The sequence below is a fragment of the Schistocerca americana genome, chromosome 2, assembly GCF_021461395.2.
Source record: "Schistocerca americana isolate TAMUIC-IGC-003095 chromosome 2, iqSchAmer2.1, whole genome shotgun sequence".
Classification (NCBI taxonomy): Eukaryota; Metazoa; Arthropoda; class Insecta; order Orthoptera; family Acrididae; genus Schistocerca; species Schistocerca americana.
The window spans coordinates 694,634,098-694,659,370 of record NC_060120.1 but is presented as its reverse complement, the minus strand read 5'-3'; the positions used below and the strand labels follow the sequence as shown (position 1 = coordinate 694,659,370).

General features: G+C 38.8%; 1 protein-coding gene across 5 annotated transcripts in view; it reads left to right on the top strand.

Annotated features, from left to right (window-relative positions):
* LOC124593554 (lactoylglutathione lyase) overlaps nucleotides 1-25,273 on the top strand; it is a 124,225-nt gene that overhangs the window by 42,283 nt on the left and 56,669 nt on the right. For all 5 annotated transcript variants that reach the window (XM_047131944.1, XM_047131942.1, XM_047131946.1 and 2 more), the window contains exons 3-4: nucleotides 6,158-6,381; nucleotides 14,054-14,121. In XM_047131944.1, the coding sequence (XP_046987900.1) occupies nucleotides 6,158-6,381; nucleotides 14,054-14,121 (292 nt within the window). The remainder of the gene's footprint in view (nucleotides 1-6,157; nucleotides 6,382-14,053; nucleotides 14,122-25,273) is intronic.

Here is a 25,273-nt window from a genome sequence, read left to right as displayed (position 1 = left end):
AGTGAAACTTAAGTTGCAAAGGAAATGCGTTATTTACAAGAAAACAAACTGCACACACAAATGTCTGCCAACAACAAAATGTGTTAAATGCATTAGGACGAAAGACTATGCAATACTTCATAACAGCAAACTGCTTGCGATGAGCGTGACATCACAATTGTTTACGTTAGCTTCGTTAGAGAAGATGCCAGCCGCGTATGAACAGTACATTCTCCCGCCTCTGGCTACTTGGAAGTGTGGTTGTAGCAAGCAGCCAGATGCTACCCAGAAAATTTTTCTGGGATGCAGTGTTTACATTTAATTATTTTGCTGTTTCCTCTTCATTTACAGATCTCACGTCAAATGAAAACAAAACAGATTTCTGTGGCTGGGACCCATCAATTCATAGATTTTGTAGGTTCATATATAAAATAAATCGCATAATTATGGAAGGCAAAAATACATTATTCGTTTCAGTTTGTTGGTTTTATTTTAATTCCAGGTTTTTAACAGTCAAGCATTAATCGCCTTGCAGAACAGTGATGTTATTTTCGTCGGTTTGCTAAAGAAATTTCGTTGTTATTAATCTTTTCAGCTGCGGCAGTCAATTTATTTGAAACGAAGTGTTTCGTTCCATACTATTGACTAGTTTCAACTGTTTGCTGGATTACAAGTGCACGTTTTCTTCTTCTGGCACGTATGGCACTATCAATGAAATGAAATGAACGTATGGCATTGTTGGCCAGTATTGAAAATTTACATCCTGAAAACCACACTGAAAAGCTTAATTTCAGGTTGGGATCTACTTCGTTGTGAATCTGGACACACGAATGTACACTTTAAGCGGAATTGGATATTTTAGTATGGTTTACAAAATTCCAATGCTCTTGGATTATAACACTTGGTGGCTAATTGATCCTCGAGACCAGTATTATATATGAAAGCGTAGCTTCCCTTGCAGCCACACTTGCATATTAATTTAAGTCATTAACTTTTCCTACTCATGTGTTCACACTATTTAACAGTGATGTTGCTGTTGACTTACTACATCACATGTTCTTTGCTCTGAATATGTGCTTTCATTGGCTGGCGAGATCATGTGGCGCGTACTTGTGGCTGCATATAATTTTTTTTCCCCGCTCACAATCGTTTACTAATGTGCCGGTAATTTCAAGCCAGTGGATGAAACCTTAATCCTTCAAAGGCTTGATAAGTTTTACAGCTCTGAGGGAAAATATCTTGTCATTTAGCACAGAAAAATTGTATTTTCGTCCGGGAGAGAGTGTATTTTTAACCGGGAAATCCGGGAATTTTTTTCCTTGTCCACGTGTACGCCCTGTATCAGTACGACAATGAGCCCACTTGTCAGTATGATATTGCATCCCCTTTAGTTAGGATACCTGCACTGATTTGATAGGGAAGGGTGTAATAAAACTGTTACGTCCTCTCCTGAGGCAAGCTGACCCATAACTGTTGCAACTGGTCCTTGATATTATGGATACGGGCAGTGATATGGAGTTGACATCTGAACTGGTCCCACACGAGTTATATCTGCAACAAATCTGCTGATCTTGCTGGCCACAGGTGTAACTCAACATCATGCAGGCAATTCACAGAGGCACATGCCATTTTGGAAAAGTGTTGTCCTCTTGAAAAATAGTGTCGTGGTACTATTGTGTGATGGATAACACATGAGGGTGCAGCAGTATCCATGGTGAACCATTGTGCTGTCATAGTTTTGCTCTATCACTATCAAACCATGACTCATCGCTGAACACATTGCAGTGCCATTCATCAGCGGTCCATGTTTCTTGATCGTGGCACTACTCCAGGCACAGCCATTTGTGTTGTGGTGTTAATGGATCCTATGCATGGAACAGTAATTCCCTAGCCCTTCTGTTGCTAGTCTCTGGCCAGTGGTGTAGGATGACACAGAATGTTGCCTGGAGTCCATTACTTGTTCTCAGATGGCAGGAACAGATGTGAAGGGGCTATGATATGCTTGCTTCACAATGTGGAGATTCTATCTTGTGGTGACTATATGTGGTTAACAACTTCGATGATGTGTCTGCCTGCACTCATTGTACCACTGCCCAGTCCAGCTTCAGTGCACTGTCACATCTGTATGCTCCATAAATCTGGATATTGCACAGTTCGACCAGTCAAGGAAGTAGAGACTCGCAATGTTGCCGTTTCAGAATCTGTCAGATGCTGATAATGCTGTCTCACATGAGCATATGTCATCTCAATGTCCCTTATAGCGATCACTCGACATTTGAATCTGTTCACACCCCTTACATACTCTGCTAGACCTGGTATCAACAGTAATGCACTGTGGTGGCCATTCTACCTGTTGCAGAGAATTGCAACTCTAATTATTTTCATACCTGCTGATGGTGTCTACATGCACAAAGTTTCATTGACATCTGACCATGTCTTCTGGGTGCTTCACTGTTTGTCTGACAGAATACGAATTATTACAATTGCAGAACTGGGAGCTGCATCAAACCAGTATTTGGACTGAAGACACCACCACCACCACCACCACCACCACCACCAATAACAGCAATAGCAACATATAATATGACTTAAAGAATTCAGTACATTACAGAAGTCCCACATGGTGCAATCAGAATGTATAAATGTTATTGCACTGAATGAAAAAGGTTCTGGATATGTTACTGGGAAATTTCCCTACAAGCTGTCTGCATGTTAATACACAGAGCATCCTCGTTGGTTGCTAAAAAATTGTGATGAACATATTACCAACTAATCGTATCCCAGACATGTTCTGTGGGCAGCATGTAGGTAAATTTGTAGGTTAGGTAACCAGTGGTACCCATTGTTCTTTGAAGAAGGCTTGCGTATTTCTAGCCATCTGGGGTTGACCATTACCTTGCTGAAATATTATATGTGGAATTACTTGATGTAAAGTATTGCATTGGCCTCTAAAACCTCTCAGGATGTTGTATGTGACATTCGGTCAAGCCAGAAAGTTAATGCTGGCATATGAACAGTTACAAAAAGGATAGACTGCTTCTCATGGTAAGGATGAAAACGTTGAGTTACAGACAGGTGCTATGAAAAGACTCTCACACACTGAGCTCTTGGCCAAAGCCTTCTTCAGAAAAGAAACACACACACACACACACACACACACACACACACATTCACATTCACACCTCATGTACACATGACCACTATCTCTGGCTGCTCTGGCTAGAGCCAGTCTCAACATATAAATGGTCATAACTTAGGATAGACTGGAGTGGGCATCACTTCAAAACTCCACATTATAACACAGTAAACTACAGTAGTTGCTCACATGTAATTGCAGTATGAAACATTTGCAGTTTCTGTGCAGTAGAAGCTGATTCAGTGACATATGTGACACCACTAAAACTTTCAAAAATTCGAAAAAAAATGAAAATTTAAAATGAAGACAATAATTTCAGATCAAATAATAGCACTGTGGAAGAAGAGATAATCATTGTGATTTGATTTCAAGTATGAAAATGAAATATTTTATGTTGGTAAGTTGAATCACAGGAAGACCCAAGAGCTTAGGCAGTGAGGGCCAGCATAGGATAGCTAACACCCCCTACCCCAACCCCACCCCCACCCAAAGCACTCCAGAAAAAAATCATTGCAAACCAGACTTACAAGCTGCCCAGTTGGAGAAGACAGACATTCCAAAACAATTATCAGTTTGAAGAAAGCCAGAGCTTGTTATGGATTTTTACTACTGTCAGGTGCACTCAGGACCATTTGTCGTAAAATAAAAATTAATTTGTCATTCACTGCAAAACTAATATGAATTTTGCTCCCATCCCCCCCCCCCCCCCCCATCCCCCCCCCCCCCTCCCTCTACTCAAATCCTGGGTACGCTCTTGAAAAGATCTTCGCAGTAATGAATTGCTGGGACACTCTTACCCATTCCACTGTGTGTTATGTTGGAAACTCTACCTTATTGCTGGGAACCCACACTGGTGAAATAAGGCTGTGGCTCAGCATACTTTTTTGAGCATTGCATATTCAGTGAAGAAATGCAAGTAAAGATCCCAAAGTTATTAATACATATAATATTTGTGTGTGTGTGTGTGTGTGTGTGTGTGTGTGTGTGTGTGTGTGTGAGAGAGAGAGAGAGAGAGAGAGAGGGGCGGGGGGTATTCTATATCTTGAAGTAAGTTTTTAAACATATATAATGTTAATGATTTAAAATAAATAAAATTGAGGTTTCATTTAGTTATGTAATTAGATTTTGTTTTCTTATATTTACTATGTTTTGAATAAACTCAGAATTAAGCATTTTGATTAATACAGTGACAGAAAAAAAATTGCAACACCAAAAAATAATTAATGTAGGATAATGAAGTTTCAGGAAAGCATTTGTGTAGGTAACATATTTAAGTAATTAACATTAGAAGATCACAGGTTAATGTAAGCATGAGATAAGCCGTTGCAAATGTGAAATGCTGATTAATAACTGGTGTAACTGCCAGGATTTTGAATGCAACCATGCAAACTTGCGTGCATTGTGTTGCATAGGTGCTGGATGTCATTTTGTGCGATGGAATTCCATTGCTGTTGCACTTGGTCAGTCAGTACTGGGACAATTATTGCTCATTGTGGATGACACTGGAGCTGTCATCCAATGATGTCGCATATGTGCTCAGTTGGAGACAAATGTAGTGATAAAGACAAGTCGACACTCTGTAGAGCATTTTTGGGTTGTAACAGCAATATGTGGGCGAATGTTATTTTTGTGGAAAACATCCTCTGAAATGCTGTTCATGAATGGCACCACAGCAGGTCAAATCACCAGATTGATGTACAAATTTGCAGTTGGGTGTGTTGGATAACCATGAGAGTGCTCCTGCTGTCATAAGAAGTCGTGCATCAGACCACCTTGCCCTCCAGTAAGCTCTGTCTTGACAACACTGAAGTCACAAATGGCAGTGGTTTGGGGTCAGTAAAATGCACAGTACAGGACGAATGGCATGAAGTAACCAATTTGTAACTGTTTGTTGTGTCTCTGTGGTGCCAACCACTGCTTAAATTGTTGCTGCAGATGCAGTACGATGTGGGAGAGCCCCACGTCGAACATGACGGTTCTCTCTCTTGGTAGTGTCACATGGCCATCTGGAGCCCAGTCTTCTTGCGACCATGCATTGTCGTGACCACCACTGCCAGCAGTCGTGTACAGTGGCTACATTCCTGCAAAGTCAATCTGCAGTATTGCAGAAGGAACGTCCAGCTTCTCGTAGCCCTATTACATGACCTCATTCAAACTCAGTAAGGTGTTAATAATGGTGTCTGTGTTTCCTTAAAGGCATTCTTGACTAACATCAATTCACCACATGCTAGCTCAAAGGTAACTAATGCTCTTGACTGTCACAGCGTGTATTAAAGGAAACCTGATTTGCATCCTCATAGTGGCACTAGTAGAGTCACTGTTATGTGACTAGCGTGAAATTTGAATAAGAGTTTTCAGACATAGAAACACGCTAACTAGTTTTCCGTTACAGCACCAAATTCCTTCTTGGTCTTGTGATTTTTTTTTTTTTTTTCAGTGTATATGCAGATTTCTGTCAGATAGTCAAGCATTACTAAAACCTTTGATCGAAAAATTTTCTGCAGCTAACCTTACAATCGTACCTAATATTCAGAAAGAAGCAAGATTCTGAAATAAATTGACACTGTACTTAATTTCCCCAAATCTTGGGATACTGCACAGTTTGTCACCATATTGTTACAGATAATAGTTTGATTAGTTTAAATCTTTCCCTTAAGTACTGTGGTCCATATGCAAAAGAATTTGATTAGTCATGAAATTTAGAACCAGATTTTATTATATTACAGAATGTTAATTTATTCACCAAAGTAATCAATTTGTATCAACAACTTTAATTCACTGGGTACACGGGGATAGAACTATAGCAAAAAAAAAGGAAAAAGAAAAAAAAAGTCATAAAGAACAGAGGACAAATATTTATTTTCACAAAATCACTAGTTGCTCACAAATATGTAAATACCATTGGTGATAAAGCATATGGCCCATAGCAGTACAAATTAAATTGGACTCTGGGCTCACTATTTCAAGAAAAACTTCACGCAATACCAAGTAATGCTATTGTTAATTTGGATAGAATGATGTAAAAATTTTGTCATTTTGCAGGATTTTATTTTCCAACAAACAATGTATCGTATTAAAGACCCAAGGCGCTCATTAGAATTCTACACGAATGTTATGGGCATGCGATTGCTTCAGAAGCTAGATTTCCCGGAAATGAAGTTTTCATTGTATTTTATGGGTTATGAAAAACAGGAAGACATACCAGCAGATTTACAGCAACAGACGAAGTGGACATTTTCCAGAAAAGCAACATTGGAATTAACACAGTAAGCATCTTTTTAAATAACTGTATTAAATCTTGTTATTAAAGCAAGAAAACTAAATTGTTTGAATATTTTGATGCAAGATGCAAATTTGATGAAGTTTGTACATAGATGATGTCAATGTCTGTGTGTTAATTTATCTATAAGTTGAGTGTTTTCTCGTATAAGAATTACTAATATAATATAATTGGCTGGATAAGGAAATCTACCCACCAAGCAGCAGGTAAGAACATATAAAAGTTATGGAAATTTGCAAGTCTTTGTAGCCAGTGGTTCCTTCTTCTGGCAGAATAGTTGAAGCGGAAGCAAGAGGGGTGAAAGAAAAGGACTGGCATTGTCTAGAAAATGGGAAGAGTGACTGAAAAGTCTCCCAGAGCCCCGGGTCAGGGGAGACTGATCGAACAGAATGAGAAGGAAAGACTTATCGTTGGGAACTGCACTGGACAAGATTGAAAACCTGAAACCTTTTAAGTGAAAAAAGAGTGATAAGCAAGACAGAGATTACTGACAAAACATCATGGGAGAGTTAATAAGTGCAGAAAGCTAAGTGCATTATACATGGTAGAGGTGGGGGAAGGAGAAAAGCAGACAGGTCAGAAAAGAAACAATAGTGAAAAGTAAAAGGGAATAATTATCGAAAAGAAATTCACATAAATTAAGGCCAGGTGGGTGGTGGGAACCAAGCTCATATTGTAATGTCAGTTCCCACATGTGGAGTTCTGAAAAGCTGGTGTCAGGATGGAACATCCAGATGACACACATGGTGAAATGGGCACCGAGGTCATGACTTTGGTGATAATGTATGTTTTGCCAGTTACAGAAGTGGTATAGGTGGTGGTAGTTGGGTGCATAGGGTAAATCTTACAAGAGGGATGCTGTAAAACTTGGCCTATGCACCCTCGCACCACTACTTATACTGGCCCTGTAATGATATGACTACCACCAAGTTATAAGTTAGGATAAAAGGGCATAAGCAGAGGGTGTATATCGGCAGTACACAGTATCCTGTTTCAGACCATGCTCTACAATGTGACAGTCGTGGCCTTGATTCCTGTTCCACCACAAGTTCCCTCTGGTTTCTCCCTCCTGGCATCAGTTTCTCAGAACTTCGCAGCTGGGAACTGCACTGCATGTGCTTGGTTCTCGCCACCCACTTGGTCTTGATTTATCTTAATTTCTTTGGTATTGGCATTTCATTTCAGTAGCTATTTTCTCTTCCCTCCCTTTCAGTTTTCTGGATTGTTTACCTTCTAACTTGTCCATTTTTTGCCTCCCCCCACCTCTACCATGTACTTAGCTTTCCAGTGTTGTTAACTCTCACACAATGTTTTGTCAGTAATATCTGTCTTGCTTATTACCCTCTCTTCCACCTTTAAACTCTTAGGTTTTCAAATCTCATCCAGCACAGTTCCCAACTATCAGCCTTTACTTCTCATCCCATTTTGTAAGTGTTTCTCAATCCAGGATTCTGGACAACTTTTCAGTAGTTCTCTCCACTTCTTAAACATCGCCAAAAGCTTGCACATTTCCATGACTTTTTCTCCTGGCTCCACCTGGTGAGTAGATTTTTCATCAATCCAGTACTATTTTCAAAATTTTATTATTTTTGTTGATATAAGAAATACCAGGATTGATTGAAAGAAAGGGGGCTGTAATAGATATCTTACCCTTTTCAAATCGCTTGTAACATTTCCATTTTGCTTTTTCTTGTACTGAAAGTATGGTAATATAAAATTGTGCTATGAAAGTTAATAATAGCATCTATAACCTAGTCTCAGAAGGTAAAATTGCACTACAGATAACTGTTTGGAAAGAGCAATATATGCAAAAGACATGTATTTAAAAACTTCTAAACATAGATTATTTCCACTTTTGATTCGAATACGATTCCAGAGAAACAAAAATGATCAGAAATGTACCAACAGTTTGCTAGTGCAAAGGTAGGCCATTCATAGTTTTGAGCCAAGCTCACAAGAGGGACAAGGTAATTAAATTTTTAAGGTTTTCTGTATAATTTTTACATCCCACAGTTTCTTTCATTGCCAGATTAACTTTTCCTTGATGCTCCAGGGTGAGTGCCTATGGGTCTACCCCATCTTTTAGCCAGGTTCCTTCCCAATTCAGTTCAGTACATTTTAATAAGGAACTTGGTTTCCCCATCTAATCTTCAGCAGTCCTCTAAAACATCACATTTCAATAGCATCTACCATATTTACTCGAACCTAAGCCGCACTCGAACCTAAGCCGCACTCGAACCTAAGCCACACCTGAAAAATGAGACTAGAAATCAAGGAAAAAAATTTTTCCCGAATCTAAGCTGCACCTGAAATTTGAGACTCGAAATTCAAGGGGAGAGAAAAGTTTTAGGCCGCACCACCAAATCGAAACAAAGTTGATCCATTATAATATGAGACATAATTTAGGTCAAATGAATGACGATACAGCTACAGTAGTTTGGTTCAAGTCGTAATCTTAGCAGTTAAGCTTTACCAGGTAGCCATTGCTATGTGTCAGGCACTCCGTCCGTATTTATACAGGTACCCTTCCTTTTTCACGTGCTTCATCTGGTTTGAATTGATTGCTTATTTTTCTTTGATCTGATAGGTGTTGTTCTCTTTGTTATAGGTGTTCACTCCAAGCTGAAAATGCATTACTGTATTGTGCCATGCATTGTTTGTCGCTTTCTGATGATGAGTGTTTACGGCCTGTCGCCGCTCGCCGCATGGCTTGCTTTTGTGCATGGTCCCGCTGCTTACAACACAGAACACCAATGCTAAAAAAAAAAAAAAAAAAAAAAAAATTAAAAAAAAAGAGGAGGAATTGTCTCATTAGCAAAACAATGGCAAGAGACTGCTATTTGTTGTTACTTACACGGCTGCTTTCTTTGATAATGATCAACAAGAACCAAATAATAGACTGCGTATGATAGAAGATGTTTTGAACGAGAGTTTAGCGAAAATTTTTCTCCGTTTGAAAATCTTTGCAGACGCCTCTTTAGTACATTACATTCTGCACAGATATTAGAGTCATCTTAGATTTAAAAATCTAGTGAATTGCCGTGCTTCATTTCTGACTGTTTCACTATTAGGCATAAGAATAATATGAATATAAACATGACATGATATGTGTATTCTTCTGCGTTTGCTGTTGTCTCACTCTAGTTTCGTAGTTTATTGGGCAGACAGGATTTAAATGAGATAACAGCAAACACGAAAGAATACATGGCAAAATGTTTATATTCGTATTATTCTTATGGTGAAGAGAATACTGCATGTGATTCACAATTCATAAAAGTTCCTATTAGCAACCATCTCTTCTCACAGGTAGGAAAAAATTCAGAACATAGTTTCCCATATTGACAAACATCCCAAACAGTCTTGCCAGTTGGATTTTCGTAGTACATTGAAATGCTGCTACATTCGAAGATGAACAATATGAAATTTGTATTTACTTCGTTGGATAATGTATGAAAATGCAGAGTGGTCGAAACTCAGGGAGGAGAACAAAGCTCGCCTTCCAGCTCTCTCTCTCTCTCTCTCTCTCTCTCTCTCTCCTCTCTCTCTCTCTCTCTCTCTCTCTCTTTTTTTTTTTTTTTTTTTTTTTTAACGGATGCAGAGGTTTTGGCGCCAGTATTTATCTTTGTGCCTGGAAAGCATGCCTGTGTAGCGCTACATATATTCGACAGCAGAAGTTAGTTGTGGCGGCACCTACCAACATTTTTCAGAACTTCCGCTTACTTTGCACTCGATTCTAAGCCGAAGGCGGGTTTTTGGATTACAAAAACCGGAAAATGGTGCGGCTTAGATTCGAGTAAATACGGTACTCTCTTCTTGCTCATACTGTTGATCATCCTTGTTTCACTTCCCTACATCACAACACTCCAAACAAATGCTTCCAGATACGACTTTCAGCATTTAATGAAGTTTATATTTGATGTTAACATACTTTGATAAACTCGTATAATACTTTTAATTCTGATTCCTGTAGTGTTGCCTTATTTAAATCAATTACACTCCAAAAATATTCACGCTCCATTACCCTTATTGTACTGAAGTTGATATTTATCTTTTCTGGACACAATAGTTTCCATTTAACTGACCTTCCAAGTTCTTTTCCGTGTCTGATAGAATTACATTATAATTACAGTTTGATTTGCTAAGGTGTATTCCCCCCAAACATTGATTCCTTTTCCAAATTTCTTTCTAGTTTCCTTTACTGCTTATTCTATGTACACATTGGTTAACATAGCGTTGCTACCTCTGGATCACGGGGTCCCGGGTTCAATTCCCGGCCAGGTTGGGATTTTCTCTGTCCGGGAACTGGGTGTTTGTGTTGTCCTCATCATTTCATCTTCATTCTCATCATTCGTGACAGTGGCTAGATTGGACTGTGAAAAAATTGGAGTGTGAAAAAACTGAGACTTTGTATGGGCGCTGATGACTGCATAATTGAGCACCCCACAAAACCAAACGTCGTCACCAAAATTGGTTAACATAGAGGATAGGATACAACTGTCTTCCACTCCATTCTGAATTATTGCCTGCCCTTCATATCCTTTGACTCTTATAACTGCAAATTGTTTCCCATAGAAATTGCATGTAGTGTTTTGCCCTGTAGTATCCCTGATGAATTCATATTGTGAAAATGTGTTTGAGTCAAAACTGTCAAAAAGACTTTGTAAATCTGCAAATACTAGAAGTGTGATAAACATACAAGTCAATATTATGTCAGATCTATTGGTTGGAGTAGCCCTCCTTAATCATCAAACTGAATTCAGCTCTGTAGCAACAAGTGAAAGCAGTTGTTTATGTAGATACCGTCATCAGAGATTCAAATGTATTTTTCGTGTCCTTTACAGTGTCACAAACTTCTTAGAAAAGACAACTGAATCCCATTACCTGATACAATTACTTAAATGTTCTTCATTGTATGTTAAAGTTTTTCAAATTGCTTGTTATGATCAGAGTCTAACATTCTGATACACCAAACAGCTGTGATTAGCTGTCAGCTTTCTCTGCCTTCCTGCCATATGACGCTTCTTACAAAGTTGCGTGAAGAAATTAGGTGTAACGCACAACAATAGTTACTAGATAAAACAAATTGTATAAATGGGTAATTTCTATTCGAATTATTGGTCTGCATTGGTTTTTACTTGATAAGTAAATTCCTATAAGAGTGCATCCAAGACGTTTACAAAAACACATAATTACCATAGACTTTAATTTACAAGTAAGATTTACCTGCATCGTAGTTTACTTCAGTGTTTTTTTTTAATTGACCTATTGTCAACTGTATTACTTAAAAATAATAACTTCTATTTTTTTATTCTCGCTTTTAAGATATTCCCTTTAAAAATTGCATATAGTAAACTAAGTGGATATAGATTGCATAATTACCTACCCTGCTTCATCTATTGCCATAGTTCCATCCCCATTCCCATGCCCCTCTATTCTTTAATCCCTATATAAAGATCATACAACAATGTTTGTTTCTGTCTCTCTTACCACCTGATGACATCATGTATATTTTATTGGCATATAATGATATTTTCTGCTATTTCATCATGTTCAGAATGGATACAACTTGATTTTATATATCATGACAAAACTGTGGATTAATTACCACACCAGAAGATGGCAATGAAGTGCCGAACCAGCAATGTGAATATTATAGCAAATAGGTGATCTTCATGCAATAAATTGTTATATAAATAGTTTACACCGTTCCCCTTTCCTCTTCTTTCCAACTCATTTCTCAGAGTTCTGTATGTATGGAGCTTTTTTTATCATACATTCTATGAAGATACTAATACTATTACTCCCATGAAATGAATATATCCTTTATTCTGTGTACATTAACTGAACTGGTACTCTTCTTGGCTCATCAAATCCTTAATTGCTGCAGAAAATCATGGAGGAAGACTGTACCAAGTTTATAGGTGTTTATCAACATGTTATAATTTCAACAATATTAGGAAATGATAGATTGCTAAGCATCATAAAGATGACCCATTGAGTAGCAGACAGGTACAATGAAAAACTGTTACACATTATAGCTTTCAGCCAAATCCTTCATGTGCGCGCTCGCGCGTGCGCGCGCACACACACACACACACACACACACACACACACACACACACACACACACAAGCAACCACTCATCACGCAAACATGATCGCTGCTGCCTATGGCTCCAGTCAGAATGCGACGGTTGCGTGAATAGCTATGCGGAGTGGGTCACACAGCGGGTAACAATCACATTCTGATTGGAGCTGCTGGTGGTAGCAGTCGTGTGAGTGAGATGTACTTTCTAGTGTGAATGTATATGAGTTTTCGTTGCTGAAGAGGGATTTGACTGATAGCTGCATGTGTAACAGTCTTTTCATTGTGCCTGTCTCCAACTCAATGGGTCATCTTTACAGTGAGCAGCAATCTGTCCTTTTTCTAATATTGTTGATATTACAGCCTGGAGTTTCTATTGTTTATTATGTTTTAATTTGATTCGGAAATGTCCCAAGTGGAACATGGGTAAAGATAATAATGACTCACCGTATAGTTTAAAGGTACTGAGGATTTCGTACACACCTTTCATCGGTGTCTTATAAATTGGCATTTGGTACCTGGAATGAACTTCACTTAAAGATTTTGAAGAGCAGAAAGTAAGGGCACATGTCACTTACTTGTAACAAGACTCACTACTAAATGTTGCTCTTTTTACCATGGAAAGAGCAGCCATATATTTTAGGTTTAGGACTGCATTCCATTATATTGCTGAATTACATTTCAGTAAAGTTCAGTGTAGCTTGAAAGGCTTCATAGCTTGCAGACATAAAAATGTTCACACCATTTAAGCTTAGACACAAATTGGTTTCAAAGCAAACAGATTGGTTCTCGTTCAGCTGCATACTATCCTCTTCGAGCAGTTCTCTTCACCACCATATTCCAGTACTATGGTGTTCATAAACTGTGAGTAATAATTGATGTCTTGTCCTGATAACTTCGTATAATCTTTGTGGTGTGCACAATATTTGAAATTCTATAGTGTATTATTTTCCATTCCTTGCTATTGGTGCAAATGTTGAACATTTTCTGAAAATTTGTCATATCTGTTTTATGGAATGTGCATTTAATAAAAGGCTGATCTCTGCCCATAAGTATAAATTTGCTGCCTATCATTGTCGTATATGTTTAGTGAGTCACAACTAAAATTTTGCTTTCCTCATTTTAAATCGAAGGGTTTTCAAGTGTGGTCTTAATCAAAATTATATTTACAGTCTCAACATCACTCTTACATTGCTCATCACACTGTACGCCTTGGCATTCTTAAAATGCACTTATTTTTAAAAATTTGACATGGTATTTTGGCTTGTTGGATTTACTCCTCTTCTTACGTGTAGTTAGTGTTTTTCTCATTATGTATTAATGTGGTAATTTCAGTGGCACATTGGGTATTGTGTTCTATGCAGGGAGTAAGAATGGTTGTCTTAGAATAATTTACTGCAATATTTTTGTAAAAACAAAGAATAGAGTAAGTTTGTTTAAAAGCATGCCATGCAATTGGATTACAGAACTTAAAAGTACCTCAGAATGTTAATGTCAATGAAAGTTTGATATCTAGTCGAATTTTCTTTATTCATAACTGTACTACAATAAGTTTTTTTTTTTTTAATTTTCAGTAATTGGGGAACTGAAAGTGATCCTGATTGCAAGTATCACAATGGAAATGCAGAACCAAGAGGCTATGGTAAAGTTACCAAATCTTTTAAGGAATGAATATTGATCATTTTTTAACCTTTTCTTTAGAGAATAATTCGGAACTAAAATTGCATTTACTGACACAAAGCCATATATTTGTCTATATATTTGTTACATTTCACATAATTTCTACACCCTATACAAAAGGACTTCAGCGTTAATGGATGACAGGAGCTTTATAAGCATGGAACAATGCCTTCTTATGGGTATAGAGATGTAAAGGGAATCAATTTGCTGAGGAAGAGTTTCACTGTATTGCCCATTGGGATTTATTTACTGGAACAAATGTTTAAGGCAATGTACAGACAATGAGTGTAAAGTTTTAATTATTGAATTTACAAGGAAGCCTTCTGGACCACTTTGGCCTCTTTGGTTTTCCTCATGTTTATGGTATTTGAAGGTCAGTACAGTGTGTTAACTGTAAGACGGCAGAGTTGTGAGGGGAGTGCGGGGAGAGGAGGAAGCAAGCATTGGCTGGCGAGGGGAGGGGAGTGGACCCTTTTGGGGGAGGGGGGGGGGGGGGGGGGGAGACAAGGCACACCTACCAGTTGCAGTGCTGGCACTACAATTTGCGCACCATGCTTACACAAAAGCAGACGAAAGGCTTCTTCTAACCATAGGCCTACCGGTAGGGGTTGTTGGCGACTCCCGAGATGGGCCAGCAACTGCCTCTTCACTCATTTTGGTAATGTTAAGCAGAACTGCATAATAAAACACGCAGAACAGTACAGCGCAAAACAATAACGAAGCAGACGACAATGGCTACCTTCTACAACACAGTCAGCTACGTAATGTTGGCAGCAGTCTAAACTGCGTGCCTACCGAAGCCTACCAACGTTTACCATCTTCTACCGATTCAGGACTAGGGAGAGGTCTGCCACCTAAAAGTTTACACACTGTACACGGAGATCAGTTTCGTAAAGCAGTACGTTGCAGTTCTCAAAAAAGTTGAAAAAATCACTTTTGGAAAGTAGAAGATTTCTGAGCGTACTCTAACCAAGTCATCGATAATCAAGTGTACAGTGTGTGAGTATTGCCTGTGATGTTGCTCGTTCAGATCTCACTAAGGATTACTTGGTTTTACTTTTATTTAAATTCTATATTTATAATAAAATGAAAATATTTGATCATTGGTAACACTTGGTTTAAGAATCGTAAAAAAAAAAAAATTGTACATGTGGAAGAGACCTGCAGACACTGGGAGATTCCAGATTGATTATATAATAGTAAGACAGAGATTTCAGAACGAGATTTTAAATTATAAGACATTTTCAAGGGCAGATGTCGTCTCTGATGACAATTTATTGGTTGTGAACTGTATATTAAAACTGAAGAAATTAGAAGAAGGTAGGAAATTAAGGAGATGTCACATTGGTAAGTTGAAAGAACTAGAGGTTTTTGAGAATTTCAGAGAGAGCATTAGGCAACAATTGACAACAGGGGAAAGAAATACAGAAGACGACGAATGGATAGAAGGCAGCAGAGAATAAAATAGATAAAAAGACAACCGCTATCAGAAATCCCTGCATAACACAGAAAGTAACAAATTTAATTGATGAAAGGAGAAAATACAAAAATGCAGTAAATGAAGCAGGTGAAAGGAAATATAAATGTCAAAAAAAAAAAAAAAAAGAAGAGACCAGCTAGAGGACAAATGTAAGTATTTAGAACCGTATATCACTAAGCAGAAAGATACATACCGCTTACAGGAAAATTAAAGAGACCTTTGGAAAAAAGAGACGTAGCCATTTGAATATCAGGAGCTCAGGTGGGAATTGAGTCCTAAGCAACAAAGGAAAAGGTGGAAGGAGAATTTAGATGGCCTATACAAGGAGATTACTTGAGAGCAGTATTGTAGAAATAGAAGAGGACATAGGTGAAGTTGAAATGGGAGATATGATACTGTGAAAAGAATGTGATAAATCTCTGAAAGAACTGTCGAAACAAGACCTTGGGAGTAGATGATATTCTGTCAGAGCTATTGTGACAAAGCTCTTCCATCTGTTGTGCAAGATGTATGAGACAGACGAAATACCCCCAGATTTCAATAAGAATGTAATAATACAGATTCCAAAGGAAGCCTTTGCCAATAGATGTACAAATTCTGATTTATAAGTTCAATAATTCATTATTGGAAGATACTGGCACATTTGTCTTTACAGAAGAATGAAAAAACTGGTAGAGGCCGAAGTTGGGGAAGATCAGTTTGTATTCCAGAGAAGTGTAGGAACGTATGAAGCCATACTGACCTTATGACTTCTCTTTTGAAGATAGGTTAAGGAAAGGCAAACCTACGTTTATATCATTTGGGACTTGGAGAACGCTTTTGACAGTGTTGACTGGAACACTCTCTTTGAAGTTCTGAAGGTAGCAGGTGTAAAATACAGGGAGCAAAAGGCTATTTACAACTTTTACAGAAACCAGATGGCAGTTACAGGGGTTGATGAACATGAAAGGGAAGCAGTGGTTGAGAAGGGAGTGAGACGGGGCTGTATCCTGTCGCCAATGTTATCCAGTCTGTACATTGAGCAAACAGTAAAGGAAACCAAAGGAGAATTTGCAGTTGACATTAAAGTTCTGGGAGAAGAAATAAAAACTTTCAATTTTACCAATGACATTGTAATTCTCTCAGAAACTGCAATGGACTTGGAAGAGCAGGTGAATGGAATGGACAGAGTCTTGAAAGGAGGATATAAAATTAACATCAACAGTAGCAAAACAAGGATGATGGAATTCAGTCAAATTAAATCAAGTGGTGCTGAGGGAATTCGATTAGAAATGAGCCACTTAATATAGTAGATAAGTTTTGCTGAATAACTGATGATGGCCAGAGTAGAGAGGATATGAAATGCAGACTGGCAATGGCCAGAAAAATGTTTCTGAAGGAGAGAATTTTGGTAATGTTGAATGTAGATTTAAGTGTGAGAAAGTCCTTTCTAAAAGTATTTATCTGCAGTGTCACTATGTATGGGTGTAAAACACGAATGATAGACAGTTTAGACAAGAAAAGAATAGAAGCTTTTGAAACGTTGTGCTACAGAAGAATACTGAAGATTAGATGGGTAGATCTCTTGTAACTAATCAGAAGCTACTGAATAGAATTGGGGGGAGAGGAATTTGTGGCACAGCTTGACTAGAAGAAGGGGGGATTGGTTGGTAGGACATGGTCTGAGGCATCAAGGGATCACCAATTTAGTGTTGGAGAGGTGCGGAGGGTAAAAATCATAGAGGGAGACCAAGGCATGAATATACTAGACAGATTCAGAAGGATGTAGGTTGCAATAGTTACTTGGAGATGAAAAAACTTGCACAGGATAGAGTAGCATGTAGAGCTGCATGAAAAAAAATCAAAAAAGAGACGTCAGATAGAAAACTAAATGCTTTACTTCTAGAGATTGAACAGTAATACGTGTAAAATTCTTTTATTTAACAATGAGGCATATCATATCTCTATAAAATCATACTATATTTTATTAAAATTATGATTCAGTATTGGTTAATAAACATTTCTGTTTAGTACTAAATACAGTATTTAAAATAAAAATATAAATTTGACAGCTCCAAATATTGTTGCGTCTCTGTTCCTCTTTAAAAATAGTATCCCTAGAGCCTCAACTTATGTAGCAATAGCAATCTTCAGAATATCATAAGTCATCTAAGGAACTCATTCACCTATTAAAAGAGTCACAGGTTATGTTACAAAGTATTTCCTGAGAGAATGGCAGCACAACTAAAATCATAACTGTAGGTCAGGGAACATTTACTGTTTACAATTGCGTGATGTTTGTCATCTTCACTATTTAGTTAGTAACATTATCGTCTAAGGTTGCTTGTAGCCAACAGTAACAAAGCTCATGGTAGATGTGGTCGGCAGTATGAGTATAACCAGTGATTTAATCTAGAATAATAATTGATAAGCAGCCTTATGAACTGCTTCAGAGTTTGCTACTTTTATAGAATGTACCAGTAATTGACTAATTATGCATGTTAGTTAAACACTAAAAATAATGAGCATGGTTCTCAACCCAATGAATGCCCACATCCACAGTGGAATGAAATGCAACATGCTCCTCACCAGACACCGTTAAAACGTGCTGATGCTCAAGTAATGGAAAGAAGACCTCTAAAAGGAGTAGGAGCCCATCTTGATGGATAGTAAATAAGAGTGAAGTAGTTACTCAACAGAGGTTTGCCACACAAAGGACAAAAGAGTGATGAGAGCCAAGCTAGATAAACAAAACTCGATGCCATCCCAACTTATGCTAACTGAAATATCTTTATAATTTAAGTCAAGAAAACAAGCAGGATATTTTTGAACATTTTTGGCAAATGGGAGATCATAGCAGACAGCAAGAATTTATCTGTTGACATGTGAAAAATGTTACCATAAAACATATACAAAACGTGATTCACTCGAGAAGAAAACTTTCAAGACTATACTCTCTTAGCAGGTAATGGGACTAACATTAAGGTGTGCCAGAAAAAGCTTGTACATACCCTCTCTATTACAGATACATAAATGAGAGCTGCCCCGAAAAAACTGGGAGCAGATGGAATTTTGTTTCCTGATATGAGAGGAAACTATTGCAAAAGGGAAATACAATACAACCAGAAATAGAGGAGCCAGGGTACAAGCATATAAACAGCTTTCATTGTATAGAGTCACCTTACACAAGGAAAGAAACAAGCAGGAAATACCTTGATGCCGGATTAAGCATTGCAAAGATGCACAAAATGTCCAGGGATGGATCAAGGAAAGTAAATATGTCTCCCTGAATCCTGCTTCATTAAGGCAGTATCCTTATATATTCAATGAAGAATATAATTTGAAAAAGAAAGTTGCTACTCACTGTATAACACGGATGCTGAGTTGCAGATATGCACAACAAATGTCTTGGATCAAACTCATCTAGGGGCTGAACCGCACGTGCCACATTACACGCCCTAAATTGGACACTTGTGACCTTTTGGTTAAATTGTCTGGCTGATGGCAAGTTTGCGAAATTGTATAAACGTGCAATGTTAATATAACATATAACAGCAATAATAATATTGGGATCCCATAAATAATGTAGGCCACACAGTAGTGATTTGGTTAAAATAATGTTTATTCAGAAAGCAAACTAATAGCAAAAGTGGTCATATTTAGAATTACTATTACACTCAAGCACATATCCATTTGACACAGTTCGAACATTCACAATCTCGTTGCAAATTAAAAGTCCAATACTCCACCTCGTTAACTACGCGGAAAGTTAGAGTTCACACCAGGCGCGTGACTGCTCACCGCTCAGAGAATAAGTCCCGCGATACCACACAACACGAACTTTTCTAAGTTGTTTCACTTCCTAGCTACCTAAAGACCGACCATCCAATTTTGCATCTCCACCAGCACTGTTCCTCTGGGGTCTAGCCCAGAACTGTCCCTCTTCCTGTCTCCGGCCGCGTCTTCCGCATGCCGAACATTGTCGCACTACTGACTAGGGCAGTTCTCTTTCCTGAAGTCATCCATCCGATTGGCTACAGTTTATTCTACATTATTTTACATTTTAACATATTTAAATGATCAAAGCTTGACCACTTTCATGTTCTAAGTAAAGTAACAACAATAATATCCATTACATAATAAATGTTAAATTATTTTACATAAAACCAATACAATTTCCTTCTTAATTTTGAATGTCATGGCCAGTAGTGTTGCACTAATGTGCTTTCTGATAAATAAATAAAGAGCAAAAATAACTATTATGCACTAAACTTTACAACGAATATTCTATTACCTAATGATTCAATAAGGTGTCATGCTGTCATCGTTCAATGTGTTTTGTGTGGAGGAAATGATGATCTGATGCTTAACTGAAAATACTGACAATTTAAATTTACTATATCTTTTAAACAAATAAAGTTACAGGGTTGATATTTACAACATTTGTCACTTTAACAATGTGCTTCTATATGAAATGTCGATGTTAAGATCAACCAAAGCATTCAGATTTTAGCCTTCAGGTCTTTGTTACAAAACTAGCTAGTTTCACTTTAACTGTAAATCCTAAATTATTATAGATGTGATCAATATTCAAGTTTTATTGGGATAACCATGGAAATTTATGACGGATGGTAGATTCAAATTGCTGTGGCTTCATTCCCTGAATTACTGCAGAATTAAATAGTTTTCATAAACATTTCTCTTTATGGCCAATCTTAGGTCCGCCATATTTAACATTGCTACATCTCCCTGGCCACAAAAGGCTTCTATGGGGTTTCACTATGATGTAGGTTCTCATCTGTCTTACTCGCACACTACAGCGCTTAGGCCTCATTCAGCATGAAGACACCTGTGAATTTCTCCACCTCGTGGCGAATCCTCACTCTTTGTAGCACGTGGCCCTGGACGATAGGGTTTGTTTCACAGTTGCTGAAGTCTGACTCTTTCAGCTATATATTTAAATGAGAGCGAAATGCTCGTTTACTCACACACCTCCACTTCATAACATGTTGGTGTGCTGTATATGTTATGAAGTAGCACCCAAATTTACAACACACAAATTCATTATACAATAACATAAATATCCTAAGTGCCCATCAATAGTGTAATTATTTGTAGTGGTGTTGATGCTGCATCCTTTAAATTTAAAGAAACTTATATCCTACAGAAAATTATGAATTGAGGCATATTAATTAAATGCCAAATAAAACTATACAAATGCCGCAGAAATAATCAGCACTACTGCACTCACTTTCAGATAATCTTTTCACACAACGAAGTCTCCAGCAACACTCCACAGAATCGGAACCAAGTATCCTGCCAAAATTCTGTATGGCTCTGCATTCCATCGCCATCATTTTATGGGAACAAATCTGCTGAAATTCAAATTGGGTGTAGATAACAGAAAACAAACACTTTCCGAAACTGCCCAGGATCTGCACTGAACACTTCCCTAGTAGAATTAATACTAACAGATCTAAACTTCACAGTAAACAATTTATTTACAGCATTTGAAAGATGCTCATAAATTCTTCAATGATTCTGACAAGTTATTCAAGTCTCACTAAAGACATGCATCTCGTGACAGATTCCCAATTGACTTCATCGGCAAATAAATATTTTCTTTTAATTTAAATAATTCCCTTTGATTCAAAACTAACAACAAATAAGAACAAATCTCACCACTCGTTTAATTCCATGCAGTGAAGCTGCGTATACAAATCGATACTCCATATAACAATAAATTGTTCCCCCAAAATATTCTCAGATAAGTAGATAAACATACATCTCCCTCTTTCTAGGTAAGCATTATTAATTTTCATTTTCCAAATTTCTCCGACCTCCATGCACGCGGATTGCCGTGACCATAACTTATAGTTTGGAAATTACAACAAACATAAAACCATCCAAAAACCTAAGCCTAATATATGCATACATGTAAATAAATCCCTTATATACCCCCAAAAAGCTAATCTATATGCATATTGTGCACTAATTTTTACTTGATACCATTCACCAAATAATTGAGTTCTCCGACTTCCTCACACCCATCTGTGCATCTAATTTATAATTGCATAGACCTTGTGCCAAAAAAAAAAGCCTTATGCGACAAAACAACAAACAAGCTACAATAAATCCTGAGAGAAAACATTGCAAATTACCCCTCCAAATAATCTTATAATCTAAACACAGATACACTTATTTCTTAACCTATTTTCCCTTCTCTTGCATCTCAAGAGTACACATATGCTGTTCGATCCACCCCTCAATTTCGTACTCGTCCCAAAATAATTCATTACATGCTTCTTTCGCCCCAATTTCACTCCCCCTCCTCCATTCTAGACCTTTCGCTAACTTAAACTTCACTCGAGTCCACAAATGAGGCAATAACAATCGTAATGTTCTACCATACCATTGTCAAACAGTTACAGTAAAATCACATTCCTCCTTAAGATACCATTCTGTCCAAATATCTCTTTCTATATTATAATCAGACTCACTGTATTCTCCCTTAAAATTATCGCCATTAGTAGCTACATCATCATGAAATAAAGCATTACTTTTTATTTCCTCATCATTACAAACACCTTCACAAACAGCATACAACTTGCTCCATATAACCTCATTTACCTCCATCTACAAATCACCAATATAAGAACCATTCATAGTTTCACCATCCTCTGTCATTACATCGCACAAATTAGAGGTACAGCGTCATGCAATTTCAGAATCAACAGTGCCGCTAAATTGCGCTTTGTTTTGTTTTAAACCTGATCATAATACCTTTTCCTCTCCTACACGCTCCTGCACCATGTTAATTGCATCTCAAACATCAAATTGAGACCCACATTCATTCTCAAACAAACATTCAAAATCCATAGAACCATCCAGAATTTCGGGTTCATCTCCATTAGTAGAAAGATACACACAGATTTCTTTCTCTGAAGTATCAATACCAGCACCTTCAACTTTCATAGCTTCAGCACATAAAACAACATTACTACCTTCCTTTAAAAATAATTCACCAATATCCACTGATACACACACAAATTCATCAATAGATGACGAGACTAATGGTACGCCAACCTTATTAACCTCCGTAACAACTTACGCCATCACAATATCACCTGAAACATCATCACCTTCATCAATATAATTGTTACTGCTGGTTAGTACCTCTTTATAATTTTCTATACCATCTAACTCCAGCAAATTCAGCTCCACCTCAGCCTCCTTTTGGCACACAGAATCTTTCATTTATTAACATTCACACACTCTTTCATCTCACATTCATAAAGCAAATCATTTAGCCCTAAATTATCGTCATCATCTTTACCGTTATCTTTCATTATCTTAGAATTACACCTTTTATGTACAATCTGATTTGAAAATTTACCTATTTGATTCTCATCTCTTACTAATTTCATTTCAAAGTTCTGACACCTTTTTGCCGATTTACACTCCTGGAAATTGAAATAAGAACACCGTGAATTCATTGTCCCAGGAAGGGGAAACTTTATTGACACATTCCTGGGGTCAGATACATCACATGATCACACTGACAGAACCACAGGCACATAGACACAGGCAACAGAGCATGCACAATGTCGGCACTAGTACAGTGTATATCCACCTTTCGCAACAATGCAGGCTGCTATTCTCCCATGGAGACGATCGTAGAGATGCTGGATGTAGTCCTGTGGAACGGCTTGCCATGCCATTTCCACCTGGCGCCTCAGTTGGACCAGCGTTCGTGCTGGACGTGCAGACCGCGTGAGACGACGCTTCATCCAGTCCCAAACATGCTCAATGGGGGACAGATCCGGAGATCTTGCTGGCCAGGGTAGTTGACTTACACCTTCTAGAGCACGTTGGGTGGCACGGGATACATGCGGACGTGCATTGTCCTGTTGGAACAGCAAGTTCCCTTGCTGGTCTAGGAATGGTAGAACGATGGGTTCGATGACGGTTTGGATGTACCGTGCACTATTCAGTGTCCGCTCGACGATCACCAGTGGTGTACGGCCAGTGTAGGAGATTGCTCCCCACACCATGATGCCGGGTGTTGGCCCTGTGTGCCTCGGTCGTATGCAGTCCTGATTGTGGCGCTCACCTGCACGGCGCCAAACACGCATACGACCATCGTTGGCACCAAGGCAGAAGCGACTCTCATCGCTGAAGACGACACGTCTCCATTCGTCCCTCCATTCTCGCCTGTCGCGACACCACTGGAGGCGGGCTGCACGATGTTGGGGCGTGAGCGGAAGACGGCCTAACGGTGTGCGGGACCGTAGCCCAGCTTCATGGAGACGGTTGCGAATGGTCCTCGCCGATACCCCAGGAGCAACAGTGTCCCTAATTTGCTGGGAAGTGGCGGTGCGGTCCCCTACGGCACTGCGTAGGATCCTACGGTCTTGGCGTGCATCCGTGCGTCGCTGCGGTCCGGTCCCAGGTCGACGGGCACGTGCACCTTCCGCCGACCACTGGCGACAACATCCATGTACTGTGGAGACCTCACGCCCCACGTGTTGAGCAATTAGGCGGTACGTCCACCCGGCCTCCCGCATGCCCACTATACGCCCTCACTCAAAGTCCGTCAACTGCACATACGGTTCACGTCCACGCTGTCGCGGCATGCTACCAGTGTTAAAGACTGCGATGGAGCTCCGTATGCCACGGCAAACTGGCTGACACTGACGGCGGCGGTGCACAAATGCTGCGCAGCTAGCGCCATTCGACGGCCAACACCGCGGTTCCTGGTGTGTCCGCTGTGCCGTGCGTGTGATCATTGCTTGTACAGCCCTCTCGCAGTGTCCGGAGCAAGTATGGTGGGTCTGACACACCGGTGTCAATGTGTTCTTTTTTTCCATTTCCAGGAGTGCATTAACACCCATCACGTTTCCGTTTACTCGCGTCCTATTCATCGCTGGTTTATTTTGCCATCTCCGGACCTGAGGTGCGGCGAAACTTAGTTTCCCGATCTCCCATAACGCTGGATCACTTCGCCAGGTGCCGGGCCCTCAAATCTACATAATTGGTGTCAGTCCCTGTCACGAAAGTATCTGTTCCCTTTACCCCTTTGAAATTTATCATTGGATGTGTTCCTGTTACCGTTTCCCTTATCAAAACTGCTGTTTGCATTCTGTTGATAATTTCCTGGATGACTTTCATAGCAATTACTTGGACTGTAGTTATGATTTCCACTCTGAATACTATTTGTGTGCTTACTTTGTGGTTTAAATTTCAGCACCCGTTCTGATTTTTCTACAAAGTCCAAAAATTTGTCTATTGAGTTGCTAGGACTATACACTAGATCCCACTGCAAATTTTCTGGTAACCGTCTTTTCAACATCATAATTTCAGTAAGCACTCCCAATGGATGTTTCACATGCATTAATCTCACTAGTTCACGTTTACAGAATTCTCGCATCGACCCATTCCCATATTTAAATGTTGGCCCATTCAGAAACTCATTTTGGAGTCATGCTTGCTTCGCTTCACTCCAGAACTTGTTCAGGAAACTGCCTTCAAATATTTCATAGGTAGTGAATGTATCCCTGTGTATATTTGCCCAAGATTGCGGCTTACCTTCCAAATGTCTTTTCACGAATTTTATCTTCACATCGTTGGACATTCCCCTTATAAAACCATCCCT